Source organism: Stigmatopora argus, chromosome 9 (assembly GCF_051989625.1).
Source record: "Stigmatopora argus isolate UIUO_Sarg chromosome 9, RoL_Sarg_1.0, whole genome shotgun sequence".
NCBI classification, from domain to species: Eukaryota; Metazoa; Chordata; class Actinopteri; order Syngnathiformes; family Syngnathidae; genus Stigmatopora; species Stigmatopora argus.
In genome coordinates this window covers 11,387,473-11,401,602 of record NC_135395.1, presented here as the reverse complement: position 1 = coordinate 11,401,602, position 14,130 = coordinate 11,387,473, and the positions used below count along the sequence as shown (strand labels likewise).

At 38.0% G+C, this 14,130-nt stretch overlaps 1 protein-coding gene and 2 long non-coding RNA genes across 8 annotated transcripts in view; 2 read left to right on the top strand and 1 right to left on the bottom strand.

Moving 5' to 3' along the window:
- The first annotated feature begins 470 nt into the window (after positions 1 to 470).
- On the top strand, positions 471 to 4,969 carry LOC144082370 (uncharacterized). Of its 5 annotated transcripts, none has more exons than XR_013303226.1 (9): positions 471 to 1,064; positions 3,019 to 3,105; positions 3,207 to 3,268; positions 3,864 to 3,973; positions 4,069 to 4,144; positions 4,252 to 4,348; positions 4,415 to 4,504; positions 4,602 to 4,690; positions 4,783 to 4,969. It is a non-coding gene; the product is annotated as an uncharacterized LOC144082370 (long non-coding RNA). The 5 variants fall into 5 exon arrangements; XR_013303224.1 differs by having other exon boundaries at positions 472 to 1,064; positions 3,207 to 3,277; positions 3,906 to 3,973; positions 4,783 to 4,968; XR_013303225.1 differs by having other exon boundaries at positions 472 to 1,064; positions 3,207 to 3,277; positions 4,783 to 4,968.
- A 264-nt stretch (positions 4,970 to 5,233) lies between these two features.
- The window catches only part of LOC144082594 (uncharacterized), a 10,985-nt gene continuing 2,088 nt past the window's right edge, over positions 5,234 to 14,130 (bottom strand). Inside the window, exons 2-8 of one of the 2 annotated variants that reach the window (XR_013303286.1) lie at positions 9,715 to 9,846; positions 6,822 to 9,633; positions 6,529 to 6,629; positions 5,925 to 6,002; positions 5,742 to 5,838; positions 5,445 to 5,498; positions 5,234 to 5,362 (exon numbers count right to left, since the gene is read on the bottom strand). This is a non-coding gene — a long non-coding RNA (uncharacterized LOC144082594). Of the gene's footprint in view, positions 5,363 to 5,440; positions 5,499 to 5,741; positions 5,839 to 5,924; positions 6,003 to 6,528; positions 6,630 to 6,821; positions 9,634 to 9,714; positions 9,847 to 14,130 lie in introns of both variants that reach the window. The other variant, XR_013303285.1, reaches the window with a different exon arrangement.
- Positions 9,058 to 14,130, top strand: part of anxa5a (annexin A5a) — a 6,405-nt gene continuing 1,332 nt past the window's right edge. Inside the window, exons 1-8 of the mRNA XM_077609852.1 lie at positions 9,058 to 9,191; positions 9,762 to 9,856; positions 10,498 to 10,611; positions 11,709 to 11,799; positions 12,714 to 12,793; positions 13,068 to 13,118; positions 13,599 to 13,692; positions 14,050 to 14,130. The exon at positions 14,050 to 14,130 is cut by the window's right edge and continues 15 nt beyond it. Of these exons, the coding sequence (XP_077465978.1) occupies positions 9,077 to 9,191; positions 9,762 to 9,856; positions 10,498 to 10,611; positions 11,709 to 11,799; positions 12,714 to 12,793; positions 13,068 to 13,118; positions 13,599 to 13,692; positions 14,050 to 14,130 (721 nt within the window). The 5' untranslated portion in view covers positions 9,058 to 9,076. The remainder of the gene's footprint in view (positions 9,192 to 9,761; positions 9,857 to 10,497; positions 10,612 to 11,708; positions 11,800 to 12,713; positions 12,794 to 13,067; positions 13,119 to 13,598; positions 13,693 to 14,049) is intronic.

The following is a 14,130-nucleotide window of genomic DNA, read 5'->3' as shown; positions in this document are numbered from 1 at the left end:
CTAAAATGTTTCCCTGTCTACTGCCCACCGTTGGTTGGGCTTTGTTCCAGCACCCCCATGACCTGTGAGGATAGGCGGTATGTGAAATACATTTCTTTTGGATTGTCAACAGCTGTAATTCTGTTATGAAGTCAGTAAAGTTAGCGGCACTTATAAACTTTTCACTTTCCATCCTATGGAAAACCTGTTAGTTGGGTTACTTGTGTCATGTAAATCTGTCTTCGTACTCAACGTCAATTTAGTGCAGAATCAGTACCGATACCAGTAATGTGTTGAAGTCCAAACTTCTTTAAATTTCAATGCAGAATTGTGAAATTGACCCGCATGGTCTTAGGAAAACTACATGTAAAATGAAAATAAACATTTTGCTGTGAATTCTTTTTCTCTCCCCTTTCTCTCTCCCCCTGTGACGTGTGACATGCCAGTCCCTCCTCCTCCATCCCGTCTTTCCCTGATAGCCCCCCTTGTCAGGCAGAGTGAGACAGGAGCACAAGGAGAGAGTAGAAAGAAGAATGTCCACTTCAGTCATGGACACAGAAGGCAATTTCATCACTTAGCACTTTCTGGATACCTGTTGGAATGCCCTTTTGAGCAGCATCCCTGACAAGTTTATTATTATTTTTCCCCCCATCTCTCCTTTTATTTTTCATTTTTCTTTAGGAGGTTGTGCATCGTTCATATGCCAGCCCCTCGTAAATTCCTTCTAGAGTCCACGTCGCTGCCTCTCCAGCTGGACTGGGGCTGGAATGTGAGCGTGTACCTGGCGATGCTGATGGGGTTGCTGGGGCTCATCATGCTCCTGCTGTGGATGCTGATGAAGCAGCTGCGCCACTCGGTGGGCAAAGCCACCCTGCAGCTGGCCAGGTCCTTCCGCCAGAGCCCCGCTAAAATCGCCGTCGTCTCAGATCAGGAGCTCCGGCATGCGCTGTGAATGCAAACAACTGTCTCTTTTCTTCTCTTCATGCACTGATGGAGGCAAAAGGAAACGTGATGGATCTGTTGGACCTACAGGTTGCTCGTTCCAAGATTTGAGCTGCTTTCTTAATGACAATGGGAATTAAAAGGTATTTTTTTAATGCTCTTCTCCTTTCATCCTGATAAAATGGCATGATGACAACAAAGTTTTCTTTGGACATTTTCTGGATTTATTTCATTGGACAGCTTCTCAGAAACTGCCTGGAGTGACAAGTTTGAGAAATGATCACCCCCTTCATTAAAAAACAACAACTTGGAAATACAAATTGTGATTTTATTAAGAAAAATAAACAAAACACGAGGGAGTAATTGCAGATTTAAAAAACAAAAATAGAATAAATCCATAATATTAAAATTATAATATATAGTCATATGTTGTATATCTACAAATACATAGTAATATTAAGGGATTGGAGTCCTAATACTGTGCATCTATGTTATATACTTGAAAAAAAGAAATTGATGAAAGTAATATGTAATGTAAAATGTTACATATTGTCACATTACATTAAATGACGTAACGTTACAACTTTTATCCTGAATTGTAGACTTTAAAAGGTGAACTGAGGTCAAATTAAAGGAGAGTGGCTAGTATGTCTGCCTCATGAGTTCCCAACTTTAGGGTCCTGGGTTCAAATCCAGGTCAGTCCACCTGTGTGAAGTCCGTATCCTCGTGCCTTGCAGTTGGCTGTTCAATGATTTAGGCTCCAATAACCCTAGTGAGGATAAAGTGGTTCAGAAAAAGAATACATTTTAACCCCACCTTCCCGATTTTTTTTAATTTTTTTTCATCCAAACAAGACTTTATTATTATTAATTTGCATCTAATTCCCAAAGATGCTACCCCTTTTCTCTGCTGATGATATCCCATAATGATTCGAAATGACCAACATACTATTGTGTCTCATATTCCTCTTTTCATTTCTATGTGAAATGAAGCTCGCCAGTAATAATTGTATGACTATCTCCAGAAAAGAAAAAGCAGCAACATAATCTGTTGCGCAGAGAGCAGAAATCTTGGATCTTCCCTCAATCTGATCTGGCCGTTATTAGCTGCCCAGTCATCTTTTTTATTTGAGCACAAAGGAAATTGGCTGCACGCTCGCCTGTGTTGGCAGCAGATGATCTTCACAAGTCACTTTCATGAAGATGTGCAGATATGTGAATTTTGATGCCTATCAGAGCTCTGTCGAATTAGACCACGCCTCAAGTCCCAATGCTCTCAAATTTATTTCAATTCCTATTTGTTTTTAAAGAATAAAATACTTATGATACATTGTGATCTTTAACAAATAAAAGCCTGGGTAATCATGGATGACTTTTTCACAAAATAAGCTTTACTATACATTGTCTTTTTTAAAGAAAAAAACATACTATGTGTGGTCTTCAAGGAAAAAAAGCCTTACTGTACAATGTCTTTTTTCAAGGATAAAAAAGCGTTACTATACATTGTCTTTTTTAAAAATAATAATAAAAGCCTTACTATACATGGGCATTTTTAAAGAAAAAAAGCATAACTATGCACGGTCATTTAAAAAAAAAAGCCTGACCATAAATGGTCTTTTTTTTCTATTTTATTTTATTTTAAGAAAAAAGCCTTATTATACATGGTCAATTTGTTTTAAAAAAAAGCCTTACTGTACATTGTCTTTTTAAGGAAAAAAATCTTACTATACATTGTCTTTTTAAAATAAAATAAAAGCCTTACTATACATTGTCTTTTTTAAAATAAAAAAAGCCTTATTATACATGGACATTTTTTAAATAAAAAAACCTTACTATACATGGGCATTTTTTAAAGAAAAAAAGGCTTACAATAGTCTTAAACACAAAAAGTGTAACTATACATGGCCATTTAAAAAAAAGCCTGACCATATTGTTTTTTTTCTATTTTATTTTATTGTAAGAAAAAGGCCTTATTATACATGGTCAATATTTTTTTTTTAAAAGCCTTACTATACATGGTCTTTATTTATTTTTATTGAAAAAGCCTTACTATACATGGTCTTTTTTTAAATAAAAAAAGCATACACTGTTTTATAGCTTCAAGACCACAAAAATCACGACTATTCTACGTTATCTTCAAAACATGGACATTGAGTAGAAGGACAAACCACCTCGTAGAGCACGGTAAGCAAGCCACCATCTTTTCCACATTCAATATGGCGGGACAATATGGGCGTGGTTACGCCTATTGGTGACGCAGGTGCGTAAATTATGCACATGCGCAGCATCGCGTCCCTTGGAGCAGCCATTTTCATGCAGACGGTCGAGCGACTAGCACCCAAGCGAGGTAAGTCAGGTAAGCCCAAAACCAATTTACTGGCCTAACTGCAGTTTTATCACGCTACCGGGAGATTTTTTAGGAATAAATTGAGCAAAAAACGCCACCAAATCTGCCGTTTAATGCCAGATTGAACACAACGTCGACATTTTAAGTTTGTGCTCCTTTTCCTGGCTGTGTGCAGCATGTCACTAGCCATCTTAGCATTAGCGTCACGAAGACGCTTTCCATTTGACTTAAAAGGTATTATGTCCGTTTTCTCTCCATTATTGAGCCGTGGGGAAATACTTTTAATTTTATCAAACAAAGCCGAGATATCAACGGACAGTTTGTCAGATGAAGGCTCACTTAACAATGACATCCAAAGGCACAATTTAGTTCCTGGTGTGGTGTATGTAATGATAGTTTTCACTGCGAGTACTAAACGCCCTTTTGCAATTTGTAATTCTATTTAAAAAATCATTTATATATAAATCGTTAAGCCAACTTTTTCCTAGCTTTTCACGTCTGTCTGTATATTTAATCGCTTTATCTGGAAAGGGGAAATTAGCACGGAGCACTCACTAACTTATTTTCATTCTTTATCTTGATCTTTTATTGTAAGATTTCTCTTTCCTGTAATAAATATTTGGCAACTCCCAAATAGCTTGGTTAAATCAAGATGCAGCCATTCCTGTGTGCCCAGAACCATGCACATCCTTGAGATTAATCAAGGTAAAACTAGTTCCAAAAAACCCCACCTAAACCTATCTGTTGACTCCAGTCTCTGTATATGAAAATTTTTGCTTTTTTTTTTTTGCACGCACCAGGTCCATGTGATCTTCCCAGGTTGCACACTTGAAGATGATGCATCGTCTCTGAACTCTACTGGCAGTCTTCCGAGAGGTTAATTTATTGTAGAATATCCAAGTCAAAACATTCTAATCTCTCATTATTTTATTTACTAAAGTTGCAATTTATTTACCCCCTCTTATTTTATATGCACACACCAGGTTCATGTCCAGACTCTGGAGGACCAGGTGATCTTACCAGGTTGCCCACTTGAAGATGATGCATCTTCTCTGAACTCTGCTGGCAGTCTTCTGAGAGGTTAATTTTTTGTAGAATATCCAAGTCAAAACATTCTAATCTCACATTATTTTATATGCACACCAGGTTCATGTCCAGACTCTGGAGGACCAGGTGATCTTCCCAGGTTGCCCACTTGAAGATGATGCATCAACTCTGCTGGCAGTCTTCTGAGAGGTTAATTTATTGTAGAATATCCAAGTCAAAACATTCTAATCTCACATTTTATTTACTAAAGTTGCAATTTATTAACCCCCTCCTATTTTATATGCAGGTACCAGGTCCATGTCCAGGTGATCTTCCCAGGTTGCCCACTTGAAGATGATGCATCATCTCTGAACTCTGCTGGCAGTCTTCTGAGAGGTTAATTTATTGTAGAATATGTAAGTCAAAACATTCCAATCTCATTGTTTTGAGTAAAGTTGCAATTTACTAACACCCCTCTTATTTTATAGGTGAACTCCCGACCCCTAAGGTAAGGAGGATTTCATGTTTTTTTCCCAATCAGAAATTTTAATAAAAGAGATTCGAGTGTCATTTGTCTTTGTCAAAACACTTGGAGAAAAAAGACCCCAGACCCTCAATGGTCTTTTTTTTCCTTTAATTTTTGGTGTTTATATTCTAAGTCTTTTACAATAAAAAAATGATTTTTTTTAAATTATAAGTGCTGTGTAAATTTTTCTAAGTGTTTTATAAAAACTTTTTTTTGCCTAAGTATTGTGTTGAATGTTTTCAAGGTTTTTTTTGGTTTCTTTTTTTAAATATAAAGTATTTTGTGACTAAGTGTTTGGAAAAAAATTTGTTTGTCCACAGGTGAAGACTGGCCAATCTATACTTCAATGTGATAATTCCTAAGTGTGCAAATGTATTTCTTTTAATAAATGCACTAAAATGTCATGTTATGGGTACATTTCAAGGTCTTTATTTTTCCACAAAAAAGGGGTTGAGATAAAATCCCATTAGCCATCCAGCATTTAAAGATGAGGTGATTCTTCCATCCATTGATGAAGAATCTCTTTGGCACTGGATAGTATTCTGGAAGGAAAAAAAAAAGTCAAGGTACATTAGACTAAGTCCAACATCCAAAAAATAAAACACTAAGTCAGGTTTTACCAACAATAAAAGGACACTTGTCTTCAGAAGGTCTTTCTTCCCATGGTATCATCTCCCACTGAAAAAGGCAAGCAACATTAAAACCCCAAGAGGGGGAAAAAATAGAAATATGCCAGGTCTCTAACTGCAGTCCTCAAGGGCCCCTATCCAGTTCATTTTCCATGTCCTCCAAATCAAACAATTATGATCAAGCTGCTGATGAGTTGATCATTTGATTCAGATGTGGGAGAAATGGATAACATACTGGATAGGGGCCCTCAAGGAGCAGAGTTGGAAACCCCGGCTCTATAATTATGAGTACCTGAGGGGATGTTGGTGTCAAAGACTGCCATCGTCCAATGTCCCCGGATACCAGCAGCTCACGGTCACCTTTTTTTTCTTGCATTGATTTGGTGGACCTTGAAAAGAAGCAAGATACAAAATGAGTAGGTTTAGTACACATTACATGAAAATAATAAAATAGCCTGAAACACTTGGGTCCAACCTCATCCAGAAATTCTGCCTTGATTTTTTGGTCTTCATCGATTTTGACAGCTTTCACCATGTATGTGGCTTTAAACCTCTGCAAAACATGACAACATGATTATGTAAATGATTATTTAACCATTCCGATGCACAAATGACCCACATTCATTCCCCGTGTTAGTTCATCCTGGATGAGTTTTTCAGTCAATCATTTCAAAACAATTCTTTTAATAACCCAAAACGTATTTACTTCAATTTTTCTCTTTAAACATATTTTGCCATGTTAAAACTTGAGTCAAAAATGACCCCTGCACTATTGTTGAATGTCTCACTTAGGTTTTGTCAAAAACACATTTAAAACCACAAATGAATAGGTCAAAGCCCGGAGATCTTCCTTTAAGAAAGGAAAGGTATTTATTCTATAAGTGTACTGTTTATTCCCTTCACTTGTAGGTGTGTGAATTACCCACACACGTTCTTGCTATTTAAAAATTTCATTCAAAATTTGAATATATCGTAATGAAAAACAAGCTAATTGAGCAATGCTATGAATACTGAACGCTGACATTTAATTACTACACTGATAGAGAAACTAGAAACTACGTATATAAAAAATGACTCACTTTGCAGACAAACAGCTCCTTATGGCGTCGACAAACGGCTCCTTTTTGGCCAATATAGCCACATTCTTGATGTTTCCCAGCAGTCTGTGCTCGTTGAGGGACTGAAACACACAATAGAATGATTTCTTTTTAGACATTAACAGCAATAGGTAACGCAATGTAGCCAATTTGTTTGCAAACATTTTTCGGTCTGCATCCACATGTGGCTACATCACGCGAACGACGCACGCTCCGGTCAAAACGCACTCTTAAAGTGAGAACTGGGGCTTCGAAATCCCCAAATGACAACGTACCGAATGTGCTGCATTGTCCGGGGAGAACTTTAACTGCTATTTCTTCGGTAAATCGTCACTTCTGAGCAGCTCTGCAGTCCACAGCCTTACTGGCTCTAGGCTCATCCGCCATTTTATAAATGGCGGCCGATTGAACTCTGAACTTACCATACATGGTCATAGAAAAAAAAGTTGTACTATACACGGTCATTTTTTTTAAAAAAGCCTTACTAATATATACATGGTCATTTTTTTTAAATAAAAAGCCTTACTATATATACATGGTCATTTTTTTAAATAAAAACCCTTACTATACATGGTCTTTTTTTTAAAGAAAAAAGTCTTACTATACAATACATAGTCTTTTTCTTTTTTTAATTAAAAAAAAGCCCTACTATACATTGTCATTAAAAGGGCTTACTATACATGAATCTTTTAAAAAGAAAAGCCTTTCAATACATGGTCATTTAAAAATAAAAGCCTTACTATAAATCATAGGTGTCAAAGTGGCGGCCCAGGGGCCAAATCTGGCCCACTGCATCATTTTGTGCGGCCCAAGAAAGTAAATCATGAGTGTCAACTTTTTGTTGAGGATGAAATTCAAATGATTATAGATGTACATTATATTTCCTGATTTTCCCTTTTAAAAACGATCATTGCATTTTTTTTTAAATCCAATATTTTTTCTTTTGTGTTTTTAGTTCAAAAAGCATTTTGGAAAATCTAAAAATAAATACGTATATAGATATTTTCCGTTTACCACTTATAAAAAACATGATTAAAAGACATTTCCATTACATTTTCATTTAAAAAAAGCTCAAATAAACATTGTTTTAGATCTATAAAAACGGACTATTTAGGTCTTTTAATCCAGTTCTTTTAATCCAATTTAGAAAAATCAAAAAAATCTAGGTTTTAGATCTAAAATGGTCCGGCCCACATGAAATGGCATTAACGTTAATGTGGCTCGCAACCAACCCGAGTTTGACACCCTTGCTATAAATGGTCATTAAAAAAAGCCTTACTATTCATAGTCGTTTTAAAATAAGCCTTACTACATATGGTTATTTAAAAATAGCCTTACTATACATGGTCTTGTTTTTTTGTAAGAAAAAAGCCTTACTATATATGGTTATTTAAAAATAGCCGTATTATACATGATCATTTAAAAAATAAAAGCCTTACTATACATGGTCATTTAAATAAAAAGCCTTACTATACATGGTCATTTTTTTAAAAGAAAAAAGCCTTACTACACATGGTCATTTAAAAAAAAGCCTTACTATAAATGGTCATTAAAAAGCCTTACTATACATAGTCGTTTAAAAAAAGCCTTACTATATATGGTTATTTAAAAATAGCCTTACTATGCATGGTCTTTTTTTGTAAGAAAAAAGCCTTACTATACATGGTCTTTTTTTGTAAGAAAAAAGCCTTACTATATATGGTTATTTAAAAATAGCCGTATTATACATGGTCATTTAAAAAAAAAAAGCCTTACTATACATGGTCATTAAAACAAAATCCTTACTATACATGGTCTTTTTTTTTTTTAAGAAAAAAGCCTTACTACACATGGTCATTTAAAAAAAAAAGCCTTACTATACATGGTCATTTAAAAAAAAGCCTTTCTATAAATGGTCATTTAAGAAAAAGAAGCCTTATTACACATGGTGGTCATTTTTTTAAACAAATAAAAGTCTAGACAATAGAAGGCATCCCGTGAGGTCGGCGCTGCTGGAAGACGACACCGTGCCGAGCTCAGCTTTCCCTTCACCTGTCGTGCAGATGCCATTTCAAGGGAAAACCCTCACCCAGAGAGTACTCACCTCCCACTGGTAAGAACTTCTCTCGACCTCCTATTATGAGAGCACCGTTTGACTTGATACATTTTTTTTCTATCAGTGTGATCTGTTCTCAAACGTCTTCCCCCCCAACATGGTAAGTCCTTTGATTTCTCCTTTTTTGGGCATGCTGTTATCACCAAATCTTAGATCCAAGGCTTTTCAATCAGCAGCAAATCAATGGCCGCTTGTAATGAAGTGAGAAACGATCAACAGCTCCCTTACTCTTAAAAAGCTGATAATACATTTAATGATCTTATTATCATTGCTTCCCGCGCCAGCGCCCTACAAAGCGTTTTCGTTCATCCTTGCTTTGTTGCCCTCAAAAACAAAGACGCTTCATTGGGTGCCTTTTACGGCATGGCTGATGAATACGAAGCTCCAATTATTTGATTTTGTGGCTAAATGTGGAAAGATGTGGTGAACAAATGAATGAGTAGATGTGTCATTCCCTCCCGGCAGGCGTACGGAGGAAGCGTTCGGCCTTTTGTCAATTTTGATGCCAAACACGATGCTGAAATCCTCCACCGAGCGATGAAAGGCCTTGGTAAGAGCTCCTTGACGCGGTTGTGTTTCGCTTATATTCGACGTCGTGTTACACCGATACCAGACCTCCCCCGGATTGAATTTCTAGTGCTGTCAATGGCAGCCAATCACTTCATCGGTTTCTGACCAATCTTGAAGCAATTGCTTTACCTTCAAGTAAGAATGCATTCATTTAGTATAAGTAAAAAAGCGATGCAACACAAATTCTAACATTATTGGTCTCCATTATGGAGGATAGTCTTCTAACTATGACAACTATCATCGCAATAGCAGACTTTTCATTTGAACTGGGAGTACTGGTTTTGAAGGCCATTGACGACACCAATGGCTTAACATAGACGCTATTCTATTGGATGTAGGGCAACATTTTGGTAGTTACCTTTGTCAAACAGTGAGTTCTTTCAAAATAATACTTTGATTCTGGATGGGATTTTGTCGATCACCTTTTGGGATAGAAAATATGGTGGTATATCAGTCTCAAAAATGAATGAACTTTCACCAGCAATTGATTATCAGATTCATACCTTGATCCATTTTTTTCGTCTCGGCCGGTGACTTGCGTGTCTTTCAGGCACGGACGAAGATGTGGTTCTCATGCTTCTGGCGGCGCGCAGCAACGATCAGCGGCAGCAAATATTGGCGGCGTACAAAACAGCCTACGGAAAGGTGAGACACAAAACAACGGGGCCGGTGGATGAGAGTCCTTTTATTTGCACACCTGTTCATCTCATTGGATACCGATCGCTATGAGCTGCGTGATGCACTCAAGTGTTCTGAAATTACTGTAGAAGCTCTTTCACCAGATGGCAGAAGGTCCAAATAATTCCACCAGCTGTTGTTTTTGGTTCGCAACTGCATTCAAATAGACCGTGTGCGGTCGATTGGTCGCCGGTCTTTTGGTCGCCCGGACCGCGACAACGGGCGACCAAAAGACCGCCGACCAATCGACCGTGTACCCACATAGACGCATTTTGCGCCAAAGAACGGTCATGGATACTACAAAGTAACACAATATATCATCTTATTGATATATTGTCACAGCACTACTTTGGACCATGCTGACTTCAAACAAGGGGGAGTAAAAGAAAAAAATATAAATCAGTCCAAATACTGATACGCATGCTCGGCTCCTAAATTGGTAGCCAATATTTCTTCCAATACGTCAAGTTGCCTTGGCGATGGAATACGGCCTCGTTTGTTTCCCTCCTTTAACGAGGGGACGTTCCAAATGAAACGCAAGGCGGTTCAATACCAATGCAATTACTACCTAGAGCAAGCGCCATCAATCGTTGCGCTCCCTCCCGCAGGATCTGCTCGCCGCTCTCAAGTCGGAGCTTGGAGGGTCTTTCGAGGGTCTCATTGTGGCGCTCATGACCCCGCCCGTCTTGTACGATGCCATGCTTCTGCGCAAAGCCATCAAGGTAATTTTGGGCACCGCGTCCCCTTATCGGTTCTTTACTTCATTTTGCATATTCGCTTATCAAAAATTCCAATTTGTACTTCCTCTGGCCCAGATGCATCCTCTCAATTAATTTGTTTATCATTTGAGGCAATGACTGATTGTTTGTCCGACTTCAAAAGGATTGGACACCCAGCAGTGTTAATGGCAGAAAAACATTTTTTTTCTTCCAAAATGTGTCACTGGAACGCAAATAAATATGACGACTAAATGCATTTCAACTCTTGTCAAAAGGCTTTCAAAAAAACATCGCGATAATGACATTATACATAAATGCCCCGTCTCGTTTTGGTGATTCGCACCTAATGAAAGGGAATATGTGCACTTTGAGAGGCACTGTCAACCATTTCAAGTGAAAAGCACTGATTAAAAATGGCTTCGCCTTCCTTCAAAGCTGCACGAGTAACTCGCTTGAAGCGTTTGATTTCTAAGAAATTGCCACCTTCTATTCAGTCCGTTTGTCATTTGCCATTGAGAATATTCCTCAGCATAAATGAACCATTGTTCATTTGCCCTCTCCCCGTCAAAACTGATTGGACGCCCATTGCCATCAATGGCAGCCAATGCGTTAACAAGAAAGTGATACTAAAAACACCTAAAAAATGAATCAGAACAGCAAACCGCTTTCACTTTACATTCAGTTCAAATTTAAAGAATGTCTATCGTCGTCCATGGCAACCGATGCGATAACAAATGACCCTAAAATGACCCCAAATGAATGGGGAAAGCCTTCCCAGTTCAAATGGAACGAACGTCTCGTATATTCCCGTAAAAAAAAAAAACATTGAAAATCGAGTAAGTGGAGATAACGATCATAGAAATGCATGCAGTCAAGCAATAATAATCCATCCAAACAAAGGCTTTATGCATTCAGCATTGAGTGGAGCGTCAAGATGCTTATTGAAATATACAAAAGATGAAATTGAAAGTGCGGCGGGTCGCTGTGGCAACTCGACTCGGCGGCACCAGAGGGGAAAATTGCCATGGCTTTTGTTTCTAATAACACAGGAATCATAAAAACGAGTGGCTTCTTTGCCATTTTTTTGGCGCTCATTTCAGGGCGTCGGGACTGACGACGATACGCTGATTGAGATCTTGGCCTCCAGGAGCGGACCACGTCTTAGAGACGTTGTTAAGATCTACAAGAAAGGTAAGCCGGTCAATAATCACGCTTCGGACGCTGATTTATTGTGCCATTACTACAAACTGGAATTCCTGTGCAGGAAAAAAAAGAGCAGCCAAACAGGTGTTGCGGTCGTGACAGAGCGTATTGAACCGCGTAACTGTAAAAAAGATGGTAATCAGCACGCCTCATCAGTGGAGATAATTGGATTTTTTCAGGACACTTTCGAAGCATGTTCGTTAAGGAAGTGGCGCGGGAAACGTTTTACAGATTTAGTCGACACGGTCCACAAATTTAACTAAATGTTACGTGCTGAGATTAAATGCATAATACAGCGAATTTAATCACTGAGAGCAGGTGAGTGGCCTTTGAGAGGCGACATTAGCAAATGAAGCTACTCAATTCACCAAAAACAGCACAAAGGTTAATCTTGTTTAGTCATTTTTTTTGAATATGTAAGAGCAAATACATTTTTTTTGTTCATATTTAACTAATTGCGCACTTTGGACGGCGATTGATGTCCAATTGGTTTGAAACAGCAAGACTGGCTGTTAATGCTAATGTGACAGTGCCATTGACGGCACTAGATGTCTAATTTATTCAGAGCAAGAGGGGCGAATGAACAAACCCTCCCAGTCAAAATGGCTCCAATTACACCAGAAGGAAATAAACGAGGGATTTAAAAAGAAGAATTTACAAGATGAAAAAGGAGAATAAAAGAGAACATACCGTTTAAAACTATCACAAATTGCTCAAAGAAAACAAAAAAATGGTAAAAAAAAAACAGAGTACATATACTCACTTTTTTAAAAGATGCTACTTGTCAACACTGACCAAGAAAATATGAGGTTAAACAAAAATGACGCAAAAAATGGATGGTGATACCAAAAGAAAAGTGTGGTAATGAATAATTTGATTGAACAAAAGACCATATGTTGCAGAGTTTGGCAGCAATTTAGAAAAAGACATCTGCAACGACACTTCCGGATACTATCAGAGGCTCCTTGTCATCCTCTTGCAGGTAAGCACTTATCTATTCTATGTTTATATTTTCATATACATTTGTCAAATATTTACTAAAATAAATCCATATTGTAAGATATTAGCCACCGCTTATCTCCACCTTTCTGCCTTTGTTTGTATTACCACCAGTGTTGCACCGATATCATTTTTTGGCTCACGATACCCAGCTGTGTGATATCTGTACCGCTACCACATTCTTTGAAAAAAACCATGGTTGAAGACACTTGTTGATTCCCCCCCCCTCTTTTTGTGTTTGTTTTGATGGCGAGAAGGGAAACAGGGAGGAGGGAGTGGATGAGGCAAATATTGAGAAAGACGCCAAGGTAGGGAAACAAACATTCTTTGTCTATTTCTCGCATGCGCAGCATCATATTTTGGCATATTTTGCCAGAGCGTGGCCTCCTGGGATTTGTGGTTCCCACGTGACTGCGACAATCACAATGTGGAAATTGTGAGAAATGACGAGGGAGCAAATACATGAAATGAGATGGGCGCCGGTTTGAGGCTTCAATGGCGAGGAGGGCTTATTGGTCCGTCGACGTCCCCTGACTACCGCAGCTAGAATGTCATGGATGAAAATGTGGTGGTGTTCCAGGGGTGAACCCTTCAAATCCTCCCATTTTCACCAGCCCAGCAATTTTCTGGCAAGCCGAGGCCTCCAGAAATGCTACAAAAATTGCAGACAGAATATTAATGAACAACTATTCCACCCGGGCTTTGGCGCCAGCTGTTGCTCAGGCATTCAAACAACCCCTAAAGTGTGAGAATAATAATAATCGAAAATATGATTGTTGTGAGCGTAGGACTTGTATGCGGCGGGCGAAGGCAAGTTTGGCACGGATGAAGAGAAATTCATCTCTATTCTTGGAAATAGAAGTGCAGAACATCTTTGTAAAGGTAAGAGTATGATTGCAGAATGATGAAAAAAAAACTTTGAGAAGTAGAAAATTGTTTATATTATTATATATGGTATATATTAATCTTATGCAATATTGCTCAGATATAGCCGTCATTGGAATTCATTTAATTCGAACCCTAATCTAAGTTTGAAATTAACTCTTCAATTAAATATGCAATTTTAAGTCTAAAATTCAGATATTTGATATTCCTAGTGTCAATGAACCCCAAAAAGGTAGAATTTTTAACCAAAAACAATTAAATAGGAAGAAAAAATAATAATAATGTCATAGTAAATCTTCACATATTTTTATGCTTATCAACCATGTGAGAATGTCTGTCTGTTTTCATGTTTAGTGTTTACTGTCTACCAAAAGTTGTACGGTCGCGACATGGAGGCCAGCATTGAAGGCGAGACGGCCGGAAACCTGGAGAACT